Source organism: Anomalospiza imberbis, unplaced genomic scaffold, assembly GCF_031753505.1.
Source record: "Anomalospiza imberbis isolate Cuckoo-Finch-1a 21T00152 unplaced genomic scaffold, ASM3175350v1 scaffold_68, whole genome shotgun sequence".
NCBI classification, from domain to species: Eukaryota; Metazoa; Chordata; class Aves; order Passeriformes; family Viduidae; genus Anomalospiza; species Anomalospiza imberbis.
This window is the reverse complement of record NW_027100293.1, coordinates 369,879-383,501: the sequence shown is the minus strand read 5'-3', so window position 1 is coordinate 383,501 and position 13,623 is coordinate 369,879. Positions and strand designations below refer to the sequence as shown.

Genomic DNA, 13,623 nt, shown 5'->3' with positions numbered 1-13,623 from the left:
CCAGACCACAGGACTTGGTGACCCGTGGCCTTCCCAAGGCTTCTCTTCTGCAGGTGTCCTCGAGGGCAGACCGTGGGACTTGGTGCCCCAGAGGCATCTCCCATCCCTGCCACCAGTGCCCTCGAGGCCAGACCACAATCCTTGACAGGAGTCTCCTGTCCTTGTGGCAAGGAGCCCTCGAGACCAAAGTGCAGGACTTGCTGTCCTGTAGCCTTCCTGAGGCTTCTCTCTTGAAGGTGCCTTCCAGGCACGACTGCAGGCCTTGCTGACTCGGAGATTTCTGAGACATCTCTCCTGTGAGTCGTCACAAATCCAGTCACTGACATGGAGCAGAGATCCCCGAGAGTGCCCAAGCTGGCCTGGGTGGAGGAAGAGGAAGAAGGCCCTGGAGCTGGCCCAGCACAGGAGACTGAAGAGGTGGTGCGGTTCAAGCCTCTGCAGGAGGGTGAGTGGCAGAGCTGGGCTGCTGGGCTGCAGGGCTGGTGGCTGCAGCCAGCTTGGCCACATCCCATCCCATTGCATCCTATTGCATCCCATTGCATCCTATTGCATCCCATTGCATCCCATCCCATCCCATCCCATCCCATCCCATCCCATCCCATCCCATCCCATCCCATCCCATCCCCTGGGGACATGCCCATGGACAGGACAGAATAGGGGCCAGGACAGACACCCCAGAGCCGTGCTCCATCCCTTGGGACATCCCGGGGCTGTTCCTACCTGGGGAGCGCAGGGCTGGGCTGTGTTCGCCGGCCTCGCCCGCAGCCCCTCAGCTCAGGCTGCGCTCGCTCTTTGCCAGATGCAGCCGTGCAGCGCACACAAGAGCAGGAACGCACCCGTGGCCTCTTCCGCAGAACAGCGCAGGTACCTGCAGCCATCCCCACCTGGGCTGGGCCTGCTGTCACTGCTCAGCCGAGCACCGCGCTTGGAGCATTCTGTGGAACATCCCTGGCTTTGAGGGCCATGGCAGTGGGGTGGCAAGGGAAGCACTTCTCTGGGGAAGCTGGGGACATTCCTCCCTCTGGCAGCTTTCCAAGTCTCCCCGTGCCTTCTCCAGGTGCCTGCCATGGTGAGGTACATCCACCAGTGGCTCATGGCCAATCAGTTTGCTGAGCACAGGCTGAACAGGGCCCTGCTGGATCTCACCAAAGAGCAGCCTGCTGATGTAGTAATGACGCTCCTGCGTGTGGCCCCATCCTGTGACAGGTATGGGGCCCACCTGCCCAGAGGGCTCAGGGCTCCCCAGCCCATCAGCCTGTACAGCCTGTCCCAGGTGTCTGACCAACAGAGAGTTCCAGGGCCCTCTGGCTGCTCCCTTTGCCAGCCCTGGCACGTCAGCCCCCGAGCCTTCTGCCATGCTTCCTCGCTGGCCCTCAGGGACCTGTCCCCACAGGGCTGGGCTGTCTGGGTGCTGCTGGCGAGGGGCAGTGGGCAGAGGCAGGGCTGGCAGCCAGCTCAGCTCCCCGCTGCCGCCCAGGCCACGGTGCTGTGTCCCAGACTCCTCTGAGACAGAGCTCTGACCCCACAGAGCTGCTTTGACCATGTGGAAGAGCATCATGTGCTCGCCCAGGACTGCGGAGCCGGCGCAGCTGATACTCCTCGATGTGCTGGGGAGCTGGCCAGAGCACAGCACGTGCACCTCCGATGGGGACAAAACGGGTGTCTTTGTCCTGGCTGTGAGTTTCTGACACTGGCCTTTGCTGGCCCCAAGGCCACCTGTCCAGCAGCTCTGCATCCTCCTTCCCCCACTGCATCTCCCTGCCTCAGGCGCTGGGCTGAAACCTGGCCTCGGGGCAGCTTCAGGGCCACCAGGCCCGGTGCTCCCCCTGTGTCTCTCCGGGCCTCTCCCTCCCATGCTCGGGCCCTGCCACACGGACACCTCGGCACTGAGCACTGTCTCGGGCTGCTCTGTCCTTTGCAGGCAACTGTGGTGATGTGGAAGATCCTCCAGATGCCCTGTGTCCCACATGTAGTGACCGTGTATTTCCCCCGCCTCTTTGTGCATCTGCTCTTCCAAGTGTTCTTCAGCACGTTGGATGTGCCAGCAGAGGTCGATACCTTCTGGAAGGGATGCCAGCAGCAATACGGCCTTGCCACCAACCCCAACAGGTGCTCCATGCCAGTCCTCCTGTCCCTGCCAGGTGCCCAGGGCAGGAGCCAGTGCTCCCAGCGTGACCTGGGCTTTGCTCTGCATGCAGGTTTGCAGTGCGGACCCTGAAGTCCCTGCTCTGCCAAATGCAGCACGAGGATGTGGTGGTGGCAATAGAACGCAAGTGTGGCTGGGACACGCTGCTGTGTGCTGACACCCACCACTATGCCGTGGGTCTGCTGGCCAGGTGAGACCCCCTTCTCCCCACTGCCTCTGACATTTGTGCTCAGTGCCCAGGGTGCCCCACACAGTCCCCGTGGTCGTGGGCCAGAGGGCCTTGTCACCGAGGAACAGCCAAGCCGACTGGAAAAGGCTGGGAGAGGAGGGGGCCCACAAGGAGCCACCTCCCAAATAGCCCAGGGCCCTTACAGGATGCTGGGGAAAGGCCAGACCTCTGTGAGTCAGTCCTGGGAGAGGTTTGTCCCCCGGCCCAAAGTCTTGGTTTCTTTTTCTCCTGCCAGGGAGATGTCCTGTGTCTCCATCCCCTTGTGCTCAAGGATCGCTCGCGACCTGCTCCGGCTGCTCAGCACACAGGAGCCACGCTGGGAACTGCCCGCCCTGGCGTTCCTTGTGGAGGTGAGCCTGATGGCCAGCGCTGCCTCGCTCAGCTGCCTCCCAGCTCTCTGCCCTCTCGTAGCCGCAGCTGCCTGGGACGGTGCCCGCGCCCTGCGCTGCTGCCTGGGCCCAGCCCTGTGCTGTTCCGGGCTCTTGCCGGCCAGGTCCCCTGTCACTGCCCTGTGCCTTTCAGGTTCTTGAGTGCCTGAACTTGAGTGAACGCGGTGCTAAGAGAATCCTGCAAATCTTGTCAAGGCACCTGCGGAGCGAGTGCAGGGAGAGGCGTCGCCTGGCGCTCAGGGCCCTTCTTGTGCTCATCGATGATCCCTTGATGGTGAGAAGGGGGCAGCGGCTGAGGCTGCGCTTGGGAATGCAGTCGCTTGGGCTTGGCTGGGCTTTGGGCGCTGGGGCAGCTGCTCCCAGCTCTCCTGCCTCCTGGTTCAACTGCCCAAGTGCTTCGGAACAGCCCTTTGGCCCCTAGGCCCTGCGGCAGCAGGATGGCGTTTCACAAACTTGTGTTCTGCACAGAGCGAAAAAATGTGGAGCCTGACTGAAAGTCTTGTGGAGCTCCTGTGGGACGCAGATGGAGAGATAGTCAGCATGACAGTCAGGCTCCTCAGCTTTATCTTCTGGGACAAGGCCATGCTGATACCCAGCCCCATCGCACTGCAGCTGGTTGAGGCGCTCCTGCCACTCTTTGACCACGTAAGGCTCGCTGCCCCCAGCCACGGCCACTGACTGCTGCCTGGACACTTTGTGCCCTGTGGATTTGCAGGCCTGAGCCAAGCTGAGCCCCGTGCAGCCGATGCTGAGGTCTTTTTTTCTTCCTTTCATACAGGACAATAGCCATGTGCAGCTGCTCTCCATACTGCTCTTCCAAACATTGATGTCTCTTCCACTGGAAAAGGAAGAAAAGGCCCTGAAGACACACGTGCGCCAGAGCCTGCTGCCACTCTTCTTCCACTGCCATGATGAGAATCAGCATGTGGCACAGGTGAGGACTCATGGGCTGCTGCTGTCCCCCTGGGAGGGGGCTCAGCTGCCTCCTGCCCTAGCGCCTCGTGGGCTGCAGCATCCTCCAGGCCTTGGCACAGGGACACAGGGACACAGGTCCTGCGCCCTGGGCTGTGGGGCCATCTCCGCATCTCTGCTGCTCTCCAGGTTTCTCAGGAAACGCTGCTTTGTGTGGCTGAGTTCCTGAAGAGGAGGGATCTTCAAAAACTGGTGAAGAACAAGAAGCTGTGGAAGTTCACCGAGTGCCTGGTAAGGACGGCCTGGAAGTGCCAGCCTCAGGCTGGAGAAGCCCCCTGAGCGCGGTGCTCAGTGTGTGGGCTGGCAGCTGTGCCCCTGCCCGCTGCTGCACCCAGAGGCTGCGCGGGCTCTTCTCCAGGCTCCCGTGGGCCCGAGCCGGGGCCGATGGAGCCCCGGCCCGACGGGGCCGCGGGGCGGGGCGGCGCCGCGGCTCCCGGGGCAGCAGCCGCCCCTCTGCCCCCTCCAGAGCCCGGCGCCCGCGGCTGCTGGCCGCGCCTCAGGGCTGTGCGGGCAGGGGAGGCCGGGGCTGGGCGCAGGGAGCGCCCGGCACAGGGGCTGAGCCCGCGCCAACCCTTCCCTCCTGCCGCTCTCTGCAGCTGGCCGACGACAGGAGCCGAGCGGCCGAGCACCTGCGCCGGGCCCTGCAGTACCTGGACAGCCCGCAGCAGTCCCTGCGAGAGGAGGCCATCAGGTTCATCGGTGAGCCGTGAGCCCGGGCTCCCCTTCCCTCCCCGCCCCGCCGCAGCTCGGCCCCAGCCCCGGCTGCTGCCCCGGCAGCGCCATCCGGGCCCGGCGCCGTGGAGCCCCGCCTGGCCTCGGCGCTGCTGCCGCCCTCTCGCAGCCGTGCCCTGGGCCGGCAGCGTGCGGCAAGGGCCCGGGCTGAGCCCTGCCGGGCCAGGAGGCCGTGTGGCCACAGGGCCGGCAGCGCCGCTGGCAGGGAGCTGTGCCGCTGGGCCGTGACAGGCTCTGTGTTCACAGGGATGGCCGGGCAGCACCTCAGGGGGAAGAAGGAAGAGCTCCAGCTCATCTGTGAGGGTGAGTGAGGGCAGCGGGCTGTCAGCGGGGGCTGGCGGGGGAGCTGCAAGCCCTGCCCCGGCTGCCGAGGGCTCTGCTCCCTGTGCGGACGAGGGGCGGTGTGGGCAGAGCACACAGAGACGTCAGGGCCACCTGGGGGATTCGTGGCCAGCAGCTTCGGGCTGATCCTGTTGGTCCCTGCTCCCTGCTGGCCATGGCTAGAGCCGGCTGGCACGGCCCTGGAACGGGGGTCTCTTCGGGTCCCCTCAGATCCGGGAACTGACCATGGCTCTGTTCCTCTCTCTTTCAGCCCTTGAAGGCATGGCAGATGACATCAGCGTCGCCGTCGGAAGCCTGGCAATTCAAACACTGTACGTCCTCCAGGCAGTAGAGAGAGCTCGATATTCCATCTTCGACAGCCTGCATGATCAGCTCCACAGGGCATGGAGGACACGGCCTCGTCTCTCAGGGCTCAGCTGGCTGCACTGCTGGAGCTCTGCAGAGAGCTGATCCCAGAAGCTCTGTCTGCTGGGGCCACCTGAGCCAGAAGCAATGTTTCATTTGTTCAACATTGTTCTTTCCTTATTTTCCTTTTTCCTTAGCATAAAAATGTAGGATATAAATGTAGGATATGTTGTAATAGACAGACTCCCAAATCTTTCATTTGCTGCCCAGGGTCTGCAGAGCACAGGGGTAGAGGGGAAAACGGGTCCTTGTGCTCAGCAAGCGGCCCAGGCCAGCAGTGGGGAAGGGAAAAGTAGCCCCTTGGCCTTTGCTGGTTCTGCTGAAGCCTTTGTGCTGGCGACAGAGTGGCTGTGCAGGGCCGGAGCTGCGGGGATCCCTGTCAGACCGGTGCCTGGAGATGGCCACAAGCCCTCTCCCAGCCAGGAAGCGCCATCTGTGTCCTCCTGCCCGTGTGTTGCTGGCTGCACACCCGGGCAATGTGTAGATGCAATGATTTCTGTTGCACGTCCTGACCAGTATAAAGTAACGCCTTTGATTCTCTAACCCTGAATTTGCTGTTGGAGATGTTTCATTTTCACACAGTTTCAGTGACAAAGGTACCCCCCCGACTGAAGATGGGATCCTCAAAGCTCACCCCCCCTCCCAGATGGGAGGAGAAAACAGCCTTGGCCCTTTGCTGGAGGGGGGCACCCAGTAATCAGTGGAGGCTCCAAAATCAGCCCCCAGTCCCCTCCCCACTTCTAAAGACATAGAACACGTTGCCCCCCAGCCCTCCCGTATACCCTCTCATTCCAAAATGCTCCCACACCCCCAAGATGCCCTGAAGCTCCCCCAGCCACTATAGTCCCTGCAAAGCCCCCCGAGAAATTGCCCCGGACCCCCTGATACCCCTTCCCACTTCCAAACACATGGAGCCAGTCATGACACAGCTCCCCAAATCCCTCCAACCTCCCCTTTCCCCAAATTCCCCCAGCACTTCCAGATCCTCCAGGCCCCTTGGCCCTGTAGCCTCTTGAAAATCCCACCAGCCTACCCTAGGATGCCCCGAGCCCCCCCTGCACCTCCAGACACGTAGAGCCAGTCATCCAGCAGTGCAGCTGCATGGCTGAGGGGGCTGCAGGGGCTGTTTTGGGGGTGCAGCTGCTGCCAGCCTCCCCTGCAAAGGCTGAAGCTCCGCAGGTCTTTGGTCAGGATGCCCTGGCCAGCTCCCACCTGAAGACCACCAGCGTGTCCCCTCAGGCCATGGCCGTGTGTGAGTGAAATTGCAGGGGGGCAGGGGGGAGAATAAGGGTTTGTTTGAGGTCAGGGAATGTGATATGGGGCTTGGGGGGGCTTTGGGGAAGTTATGGGCAGCTGGGGTGGGGTCTGGGGGAGTTACAGGCAGCTGCGGGGTTGAAACAGGGATTGGGAGGTCTCTGGGGCGTTTCCAGGGGCTGACAGGAGGGTTTGGGGGAGCTCTGGCGATGTTCCGGAAGTCTGGGGGACGTGACATGGGAGTTTGGGCTTTAAATCTGCCCTGGGTGAAGAACTTAATATTTATAATCCTGTTAGAAATGAACAGGCTTTTTGACACAATTAAATGGGGACAAAGTCTTCAAAGCAAAAAGAAACTTTGTTGCTATTTGGCACCAAAGGAGTACACAGAAGCTTGATGAGTTCAAGAGAGAAAAAGAGTTAATTTTATTTCTGACTTTGCAATATATAGAATTCTAAAAGTGGCAGTAGATTGGAGGATGAAATTGTCACTTCTGTAACCACACTGGTCAAACTAACAGTCTATTAATTTTCTCCTCCCACAAAGAAGAATGTAAAACAATCATTATTTGCATGAACAGTGCATGAGAACTTTAGTAGAAATATGTAAACATTATCAGAAGGCTAAGGAAGTTTTATGAGAACTTTAAAACTTTCAAAAGAACTATAAAAGAAAACTTAACACTTTTAAAAATGAGGGCAACAACTGTTCATTCATACCGATTCAGCCGAGCCGAATTTGCATGTCCCTCCCGAGAGCAGAACACACACACCTTCCAACAAAGTGGAAAATTTTCGGGCATTTCCCGGCTGGGGCGGTCCCTGTCCCCTTTCCCATTGGCTCGGTACTGGGGCACTTCCATTCTCTCCTGACCACCTGCTTTTCTGTCTACTCCCCCATCATCTGAATTCCTTTTTAGTCAGGGCTTCAACCCCGCCCCTCTCCAGCAACACCCAACAAACCAACCAGAACATATCCAAACCACAAACAACAACACATAGAACCAACAGCTTTCATTCTTTAGCTGAATAATCTTTTGGCTTCAGCAAAATGTCACCTCGTCTCTCACAATCCTATAAAGTCTTTGTTCTTCTTCCCTAAGTTCAGGAGTTTAGCATGGCCTTGGCTGAGGAGCAGTCCATGTCAATCAGTAAAGCTCACTAAAAATATCAATTGATTTAGCTAGTTGAAATGATCGTGGATCGTGTGTTTTATAGAGGGCACGTAATGAGGGGGACATGATGGGCAGATCGGGAAGTCCCGAGTACCTTCCAAGTAGCTCAGCCAAGGGGGAAAGGGAATGAAAGAAAATGCAGCCGGGAAAGAAGAAAAGAAGGCTACTTGATCCAAGTGATTGGGAGACTGCGTTGGACACACGCCTGATGCACGCTCTCCCTTTATGCCAATCAAGGGACTTTTACAGGACTCCTCTGTCTCCTTTCTGCACACCACCCTCTAGCCACGTAAATTTGACGCTCTGAGAGCTGTCAGACCTTCACCAGAAGCTGTCAGACATTCACCAGGAGCTGTCAGACCTTCAAAGGAGCTCTCCGACCTTCAGCAGGAGCTGTCAGACCTTCACTAGGAGCTGTCACACCTTCACCTGGAGCTGTCACAGCTTCACCTGGAGCTGTCACAGCTTCAGCAAGAGCTGTCAGACCTTCACCAAGACCTGTCACACCTCCAGCAGGAGCTGTCACACCTTCACCTAGAGCTGTCACAGCTTCAGCAGGAGCTGTCGAACATTCACCAGGAGGTGTCAGACCTTCAGCAGGAGCTGTCAGACCTTCACCAGGAGTTTTCACATGTTCACCAGGAGCTGTCAGAACTTCACCAGGAGCTGTCACACCTTCACCAGAAGCTGCCAGACCTTCAGAAGGAGCTGTCACACTTTCAGCAGGACCTGTCACACCTTAACCAGGAGCTGTCACACCTTCACTAGGAGCTGTCACAAATTCAGCGGGAGCTGTCAGACCTTCAGTAGGAGCTGTCAGACCTTCAGCAGGAGTTGTCAGACCTTTGGCAGGAATGGTCAGAATTTAGGAGGAGCTGTCAGACCTTCACCAGGAGCTGTCACACCTTCCCCAGAAGCTGCCAGACCTTCAAGAGGAGCTTTCAGTCTTTCACCAGGAGCTGTCACACCTTCAGAAAGAGCTGTCAGACCTTCAGCAGGAGCTGCCAGACCTTCAGTAAGAGCTGTCAGACCTTCACCAGGAGCTGTCAGATCACCAGGATGAGCCGTCACACCTTCAGAAGGAGCTGTCACAGCTTCAGCAAGAGCTGTCAGACCTCCAGCAGGAGCTGTCAGATTTTTACCAGAAGCTGTCCGACCTTCACTAGGAGGTTTCATAACTTCACCAGGAGCTGTCAGACCTTCACTAGGAGCTGTCAGACCTTCACCAGGAAGTGTCACACCTTCAGCAGAAGCTGTCAGACCTTCACTAGGAGCTGTCAGACCTTTGGCAGGAGCTGAAAGACCTTAACCAGGCTCATACTGGGAGTGACTGGTCTCATACCGGGTGTAGCCACTCCCGAACTCAAGACCCCATGATGTCCCCCTAAGGCCCGCCACGGCTGATCTCTGGAGCCCTGCCAGCTCCAAATATCCCCCGCAAAAAACCCCAAACCCAGGCAGCCCCAGGATATTTGGGCCGAGCTCCCCCTCCCTGGGCACCTGCGGGATGGGGGCGATGCTCCCGGGGTGCTGCGAGCTCAGGCAGCGCCAGGGCCACGCGATTCCTTCTCTCCTCTCCTCCGGCTGCTCCCTGCTGCCGCTGCGCCTCTTCCTCCCTCCCTCCTCCTCCTCCCCCGCTCCGGGATCCTGAACCGTGAGGGGAAAGGGGGCGAGGAAAGGGTGGAACCGTGAGGGGAAAGGGGGCGAGGAAAGAGCGGAACCATGAGGGGAAAGGAGCGAGGAAAGGGCGGAACCATGAGGGGAAAGGAGCGGGGCCAAGGGGACACGCTGTCCTAAAAAAGCCCAGTTTGGTTTAAAATCACCCAAAAGGGCATCAAATGCAGCCTACATCCACATGGTTCGGCCTGACATCAGCCAAATGGGATTAAAAGTATCCAAAGGGCTCTAAAATCCAAACAATGGGGTCTAAAATTGCCTCAAATGTTTTAAAAGACACATGAAATGGCTTAAAATCACCCTTAAATCCCTCAAATGAAGTTAAAATACACCCTGAAAGTACCTGCTTTGGCCTAAAATCACCTTAATGGCTTGGTTTGACCTAAAATTGCCCAAAGAAGCAAAAAAAAACTACTTAAATGGACACTAAATCACAAAAAAGGGACCTAAAATCATGCACACAAGATTAAGATTCACCCATATGGACCTAAAATCACCCAAAGGGATCTGAAATCCCCCCTGAACCCCACCAGATTCGGCCTCAAATCAGCCACAGGGGCTGAAAATCCACCCGAAAAGGCTCGGGATCCCCGCAAGGGATCTGAAGCCCACCCTAAACCTGCCCAGTGTGGCCCAAAATCCCCCAAAGGGGCCGAGCCCGAGGCCGAGCCCGGGATCGGCTCCGGGGTCGCTCCGGGACCTCCGCGTCCGCTCCGGGCAGTTTTGGCCGCGGTCCCGGATGGGCCTGGGCGGGACCGGGAGGGACCAGGGAGGGCTCGGGAGGGGTTTAGGCATCTGGGGCTTTTTTGGGCTTTGGGGAATTGCGTTGGGAGTTTACGGGGAATTGTTGGGGTTTTTGGGGAGAATTATTGGGTTTGGAGGCAGTTGGGGGATTTTGGGGAGTTTGGATTTTGAGGGGTTTTCTTGGTGCTTTGAGTGGGAAGTTTTTTTCCTGGGGGTATTTGGGGGTTAATTGATTTTTTTTGTGTTTTCTTTTGAATTTTGGAAGGTTTTACTGGGATTTTGTGGGGATTTTGTGGGGTCCTCTGGAATTATTTCTGGGTTCTATTGGAATGTTTAGGGGATTTGGAGGCATTTTATTGGAATTGTTGGGGCATTTAGTGGGATTCTTTGGGGATTTGGGTTTGTTAGGAATTTTAGCGGGGATTTTGCGGGGGGTTTTGTGGGTTTTTTTGGGTGTTGCCAAGATTTCCTTGGGTCTCATGAGGATTCTGTGGGGCTTCATGTGGTTTTGGAGACATTTTGGGGGGGGGATTTGTGGGGTTTAATTGGGATTTTGTGGGCTTTTATTGGGATTCGAGGGTATTCTAATGGGAATTTGTGAGATTTAATTGCGATTTCATGGGGTTTATTGAGACTTTCAGGGGTTTAAAGGAGACTTTGGTGCCTCTCAGCCCTTCCCTACACCCTGGGACAACTCCAAAGCCCCCCAAAATTCCACTAAAACCCCCCAAAAATCCCCCCAAAATCCCAATAAAACCCTCCAAAACCCCAAAGAATCCAACAAAATCACAGTGAAAGCCACCAAACTTAAAAAAAAACTCCCAAAAATTTCAATAAACCCCCCCCAAAAAAACCCACAAAACCCTAAAAAAATCACCGGAATCCTGAATTCCACAAAACCCTGCAAAGTCCCATAACCCCCCAAAGCCAGTAATTCTCTCTAAAATCCAGTAAATCCCCCTAAGCTACCAACAAAATCCCCCAACACCCAAAAATGCTGCCAAAATCCCCCCAAAATCCCCCCAGAGCCCCCAGACTCACCGGAGGCTGTCCTGGATCAGGGGGCACCGGCCGGTGGAACAGAAGCCGCTTCAGGGGGCCCGCGGAGCTTTTTGGGGAGGGGGCACCCTGGGAGACCCCCCAAAAACGGGGGAGGGGAACCCCTGTGGCACCCCCTCCCCCGAATGCCCCCTCCCCCGGTTCAGGAATAGCCAAACTCAAGAAAATGTAAACCAGGCTTGACTTTCCAGAAATTATTTTTGGCCGGGTTTAGCTGCACCCTCCAGGCTCAGGATCACCGGTGTATTTGCAGGTTTTGCTCTGCATCATCAGCCTGCCCAGACTCTGCTTGGTGTTTCACAAATGGAGAAGACAATGGATATTGTGCCAAGCTTCCTTGCAAACAGCAACACCTGCATCAGCATGATAGAAAAGGAGAAAAAAAAAAAAAAAAGAAAATATTCACCGGTTAGAACAGAGCCAGTGTCCCACCATCTTCCCCTCCACTGTTATTATAGAGGCAAACCTGGGCCTAAAGCTTCCATCTCTCAGTTCCTGATGCTGTTTGACTTCAGCCTTGACTCCCCCTGATCTACCTGACTGCCGTCCAAGTGGGGCTGGGGATGCTCAGCCTGGAAGGAGGAGACACTGGGGAGGCCTCCCTGCAGCTCTGCAGGACTGGAAGGGTCCCACAGGAAAGACGGGGACAGTGTTCAGCCGGGCCCGTGGCAACAGGACAAGGGGGGATGGCTTTCAACTGCAGGAGGCTGATTGAAGTTGGATCTGAGGGAGCTGCTCTTTTACACGGAGGCTGCTGAAGCACTGGCCCAGGCTGTGGATGCCCCATCCTTGGCAACAGGGCTGTGAGCAGCATGGGCTGGGGAAGATTGCTCAGCTCGGAACAAGATGCTCTTTAGATCCACTGTGATGTCACAGATGTGATGTTCCAGCAGGAACTTCCAGCGTCCAGCAAAGAGCACAACACAACCACTGGCCCTTGTGTCAGCCCACCCTGTGCCAGCCCTCGTGCCAGCTCACCCTTCACCATGTTCCCTGTCACTCTTCTCGTCACCTGCGCCCTGATACTCCCATCAGTCCTGAAAGCTCTCTGTTGCCTGGATTTTGTCATCCGTCCCTGCAGGATGCTCACATTTGTCCTGAGGAAGGTACGGTGCCATTCCATGGAGGTGGACACCCCCCAGCTGCCCGGCTGGGCTGGAGTTCTGTGGGGATGGGGCGGGACAGGGACCCCACTCTGAGGTGTTGCTACCTCTGCAGGCTGTCACCGAGAGAGAGGACGAGATGGAGGTGGACATGCAGGCTGATAGAGAGGAAGAGATGGAAGTGGATGGAGAAGAGAGTGGAGACGATGCGATGGAAGTGGACATGGAGATTGATACAGAGGAGGAGATGGAAGTGGATGGAGAAGAGAATGGAGAGGAAGGGATGGAGGTGGACATGCAGGCTTATAGAGAGGAGGAGATGGAAGTGGATGGGGAAGAGAGTGGAGAGGAAGAGATGGAGGTGGACATGCAGATGGATACAGAGGAGGAGATGGAAGTGGATGAAGAAGAGAGTGGAGAGGAAGAGATGGAGGTAGATGTGGAAGAGGAGATGGACGTGGAAATGGAAGAGTACCTTGAGGACATGGACATTGATGAGAAAGATGAGGAAGAGGCCATGATCTTGGGATGAAGACCAATACCAGCAGCAGGACAGGCATGTGGTCCCCACAGGCAGAGCGGGTCCCCTGCTGCCAGGCTGGGACTGGGCTGGGTGGTCCCTGCTCAGGGATGTGGGACCCGGTGCATTGGGTTCTGGTGGCCATCCCCAGCCTGTGCTGCGCTTGCTGGGCCAGCCTGGGGGCACATGGAAGAGCCCTCTCTGCCTGATTGGAGTGACTGTGCCTCTCGCTTTTCCTCAAGGATGATGGAGATCCCGGACAGAGATGCCACCCTTTTGTACGCACGTTGTAGAGTTTGTTGTTGTCTTTAGGCTATAGGTTATAGGGCTTCTTTTTGTCTTCTGTAAATACATTTAATAGACTTTTGTTAGATATGTTCTTGGGTATATATGTTCCATAGATAGTTGTTGTTACAAATACTCTTACAATGTAAATGTGTTCTGTGTTTTCTTTGCTGTTTTTCTGAAAATAAACAAGCTTTATTTTTCACACCCCAGTTCTCTTTCCATTTGCTTCAGGCACAGGTAGCATTTGCAAAGTTGTGGTTTCCGCTTGCTCCAGGTTCCCAGGGCTGGAGGTCGGTGGGGGAGCTGGCACAGCCACAACCATGTGCTGCTACCCAAACCAGGGTAAACTGGACCACATGGTGTCGCTTAACGAGGTTTCTAGAGCAGCACACAAAAATTAGGTTCCTCAAGAACTGTTATTCCCTTTTCCTCTCGACGCCCTTGTGCTGCAGGTTGGGCACCAAAATCTGTCTTGGTTTGAAAAGACAGGTGTCAGCTAAGGAAGGCAGGAGCCTTCCTGGAAATGGAAAATGTAAACGCCCTCCCTCCAATTTATTATAATTTTGAAATCAAAAGTCTGTCAGGCAA

The 13,623-nt window shown here is 56.4% G+C and overlaps 1 protein-coding gene and 1 long non-coding RNA gene across 2 annotated transcripts in view; both read left to right on the top strand.

Moving 5' to 3' along the window:
* Nucleotides 1-784: 784 nt before the first annotated feature.
* LOC137467556 (uncharacterized) overlaps nucleotides 785-13,623 on the top strand; it is a 163,096-nt gene continuing 150,257 nt past the window's right edge. The window contains exon 1 of the long non-coding RNA XR_010995552.1: nucleotides 785-864. This is a non-coding gene — a long non-coding RNA (uncharacterized lncRNA). The remainder of the gene's footprint in view (nucleotides 865-13,623) is intronic.
* Nucleotides 3,244-5,291, top strand: LOC137467558 (maestro heat-like repeat family member 5). The gene is made up of 5 exons (XM_068179050.1): nucleotides 3,244-3,698; nucleotides 3,866-3,967; nucleotides 4,333-4,435; nucleotides 4,715-4,771; nucleotides 5,061-5,291. Exons 1-5 carry the CDS (start codon nucleotides 3,510-3,512, stop codon nucleotides 5,258-5,260), a joined length of 651 nt encoding a protein of 216 aa, XP_068035151.1. The 5' UTR covers nucleotides 3,244-3,509; the 3' UTR covers nucleotides 5,261-5,291.

Bases quoted from the DNA above. Each gene is read 5' to 3' on its own strand.
- LOC137467558 (XM_068179050.1), top strand. From the start codon at position 3,510: ATGCTGAGGTCTTTTTTTCTTCCTTTCATACAGGACAATAGCCATGTG. The intron at 3,699-3,865 runs GTGAGGACTCAT...GCTGCTCTCCAG, and splicing joins AGAATCAGCATGTGGCACAG to GTTTCTCAGGAAACGCTGCT. The intron at 3,968-4,332 runs GTAAGGACGGCC...CGCTCTCTGCAG, and splicing joins GGAAGTTCACCGAGTGCCTG to CTGGCCGACGACAGGAGCCG.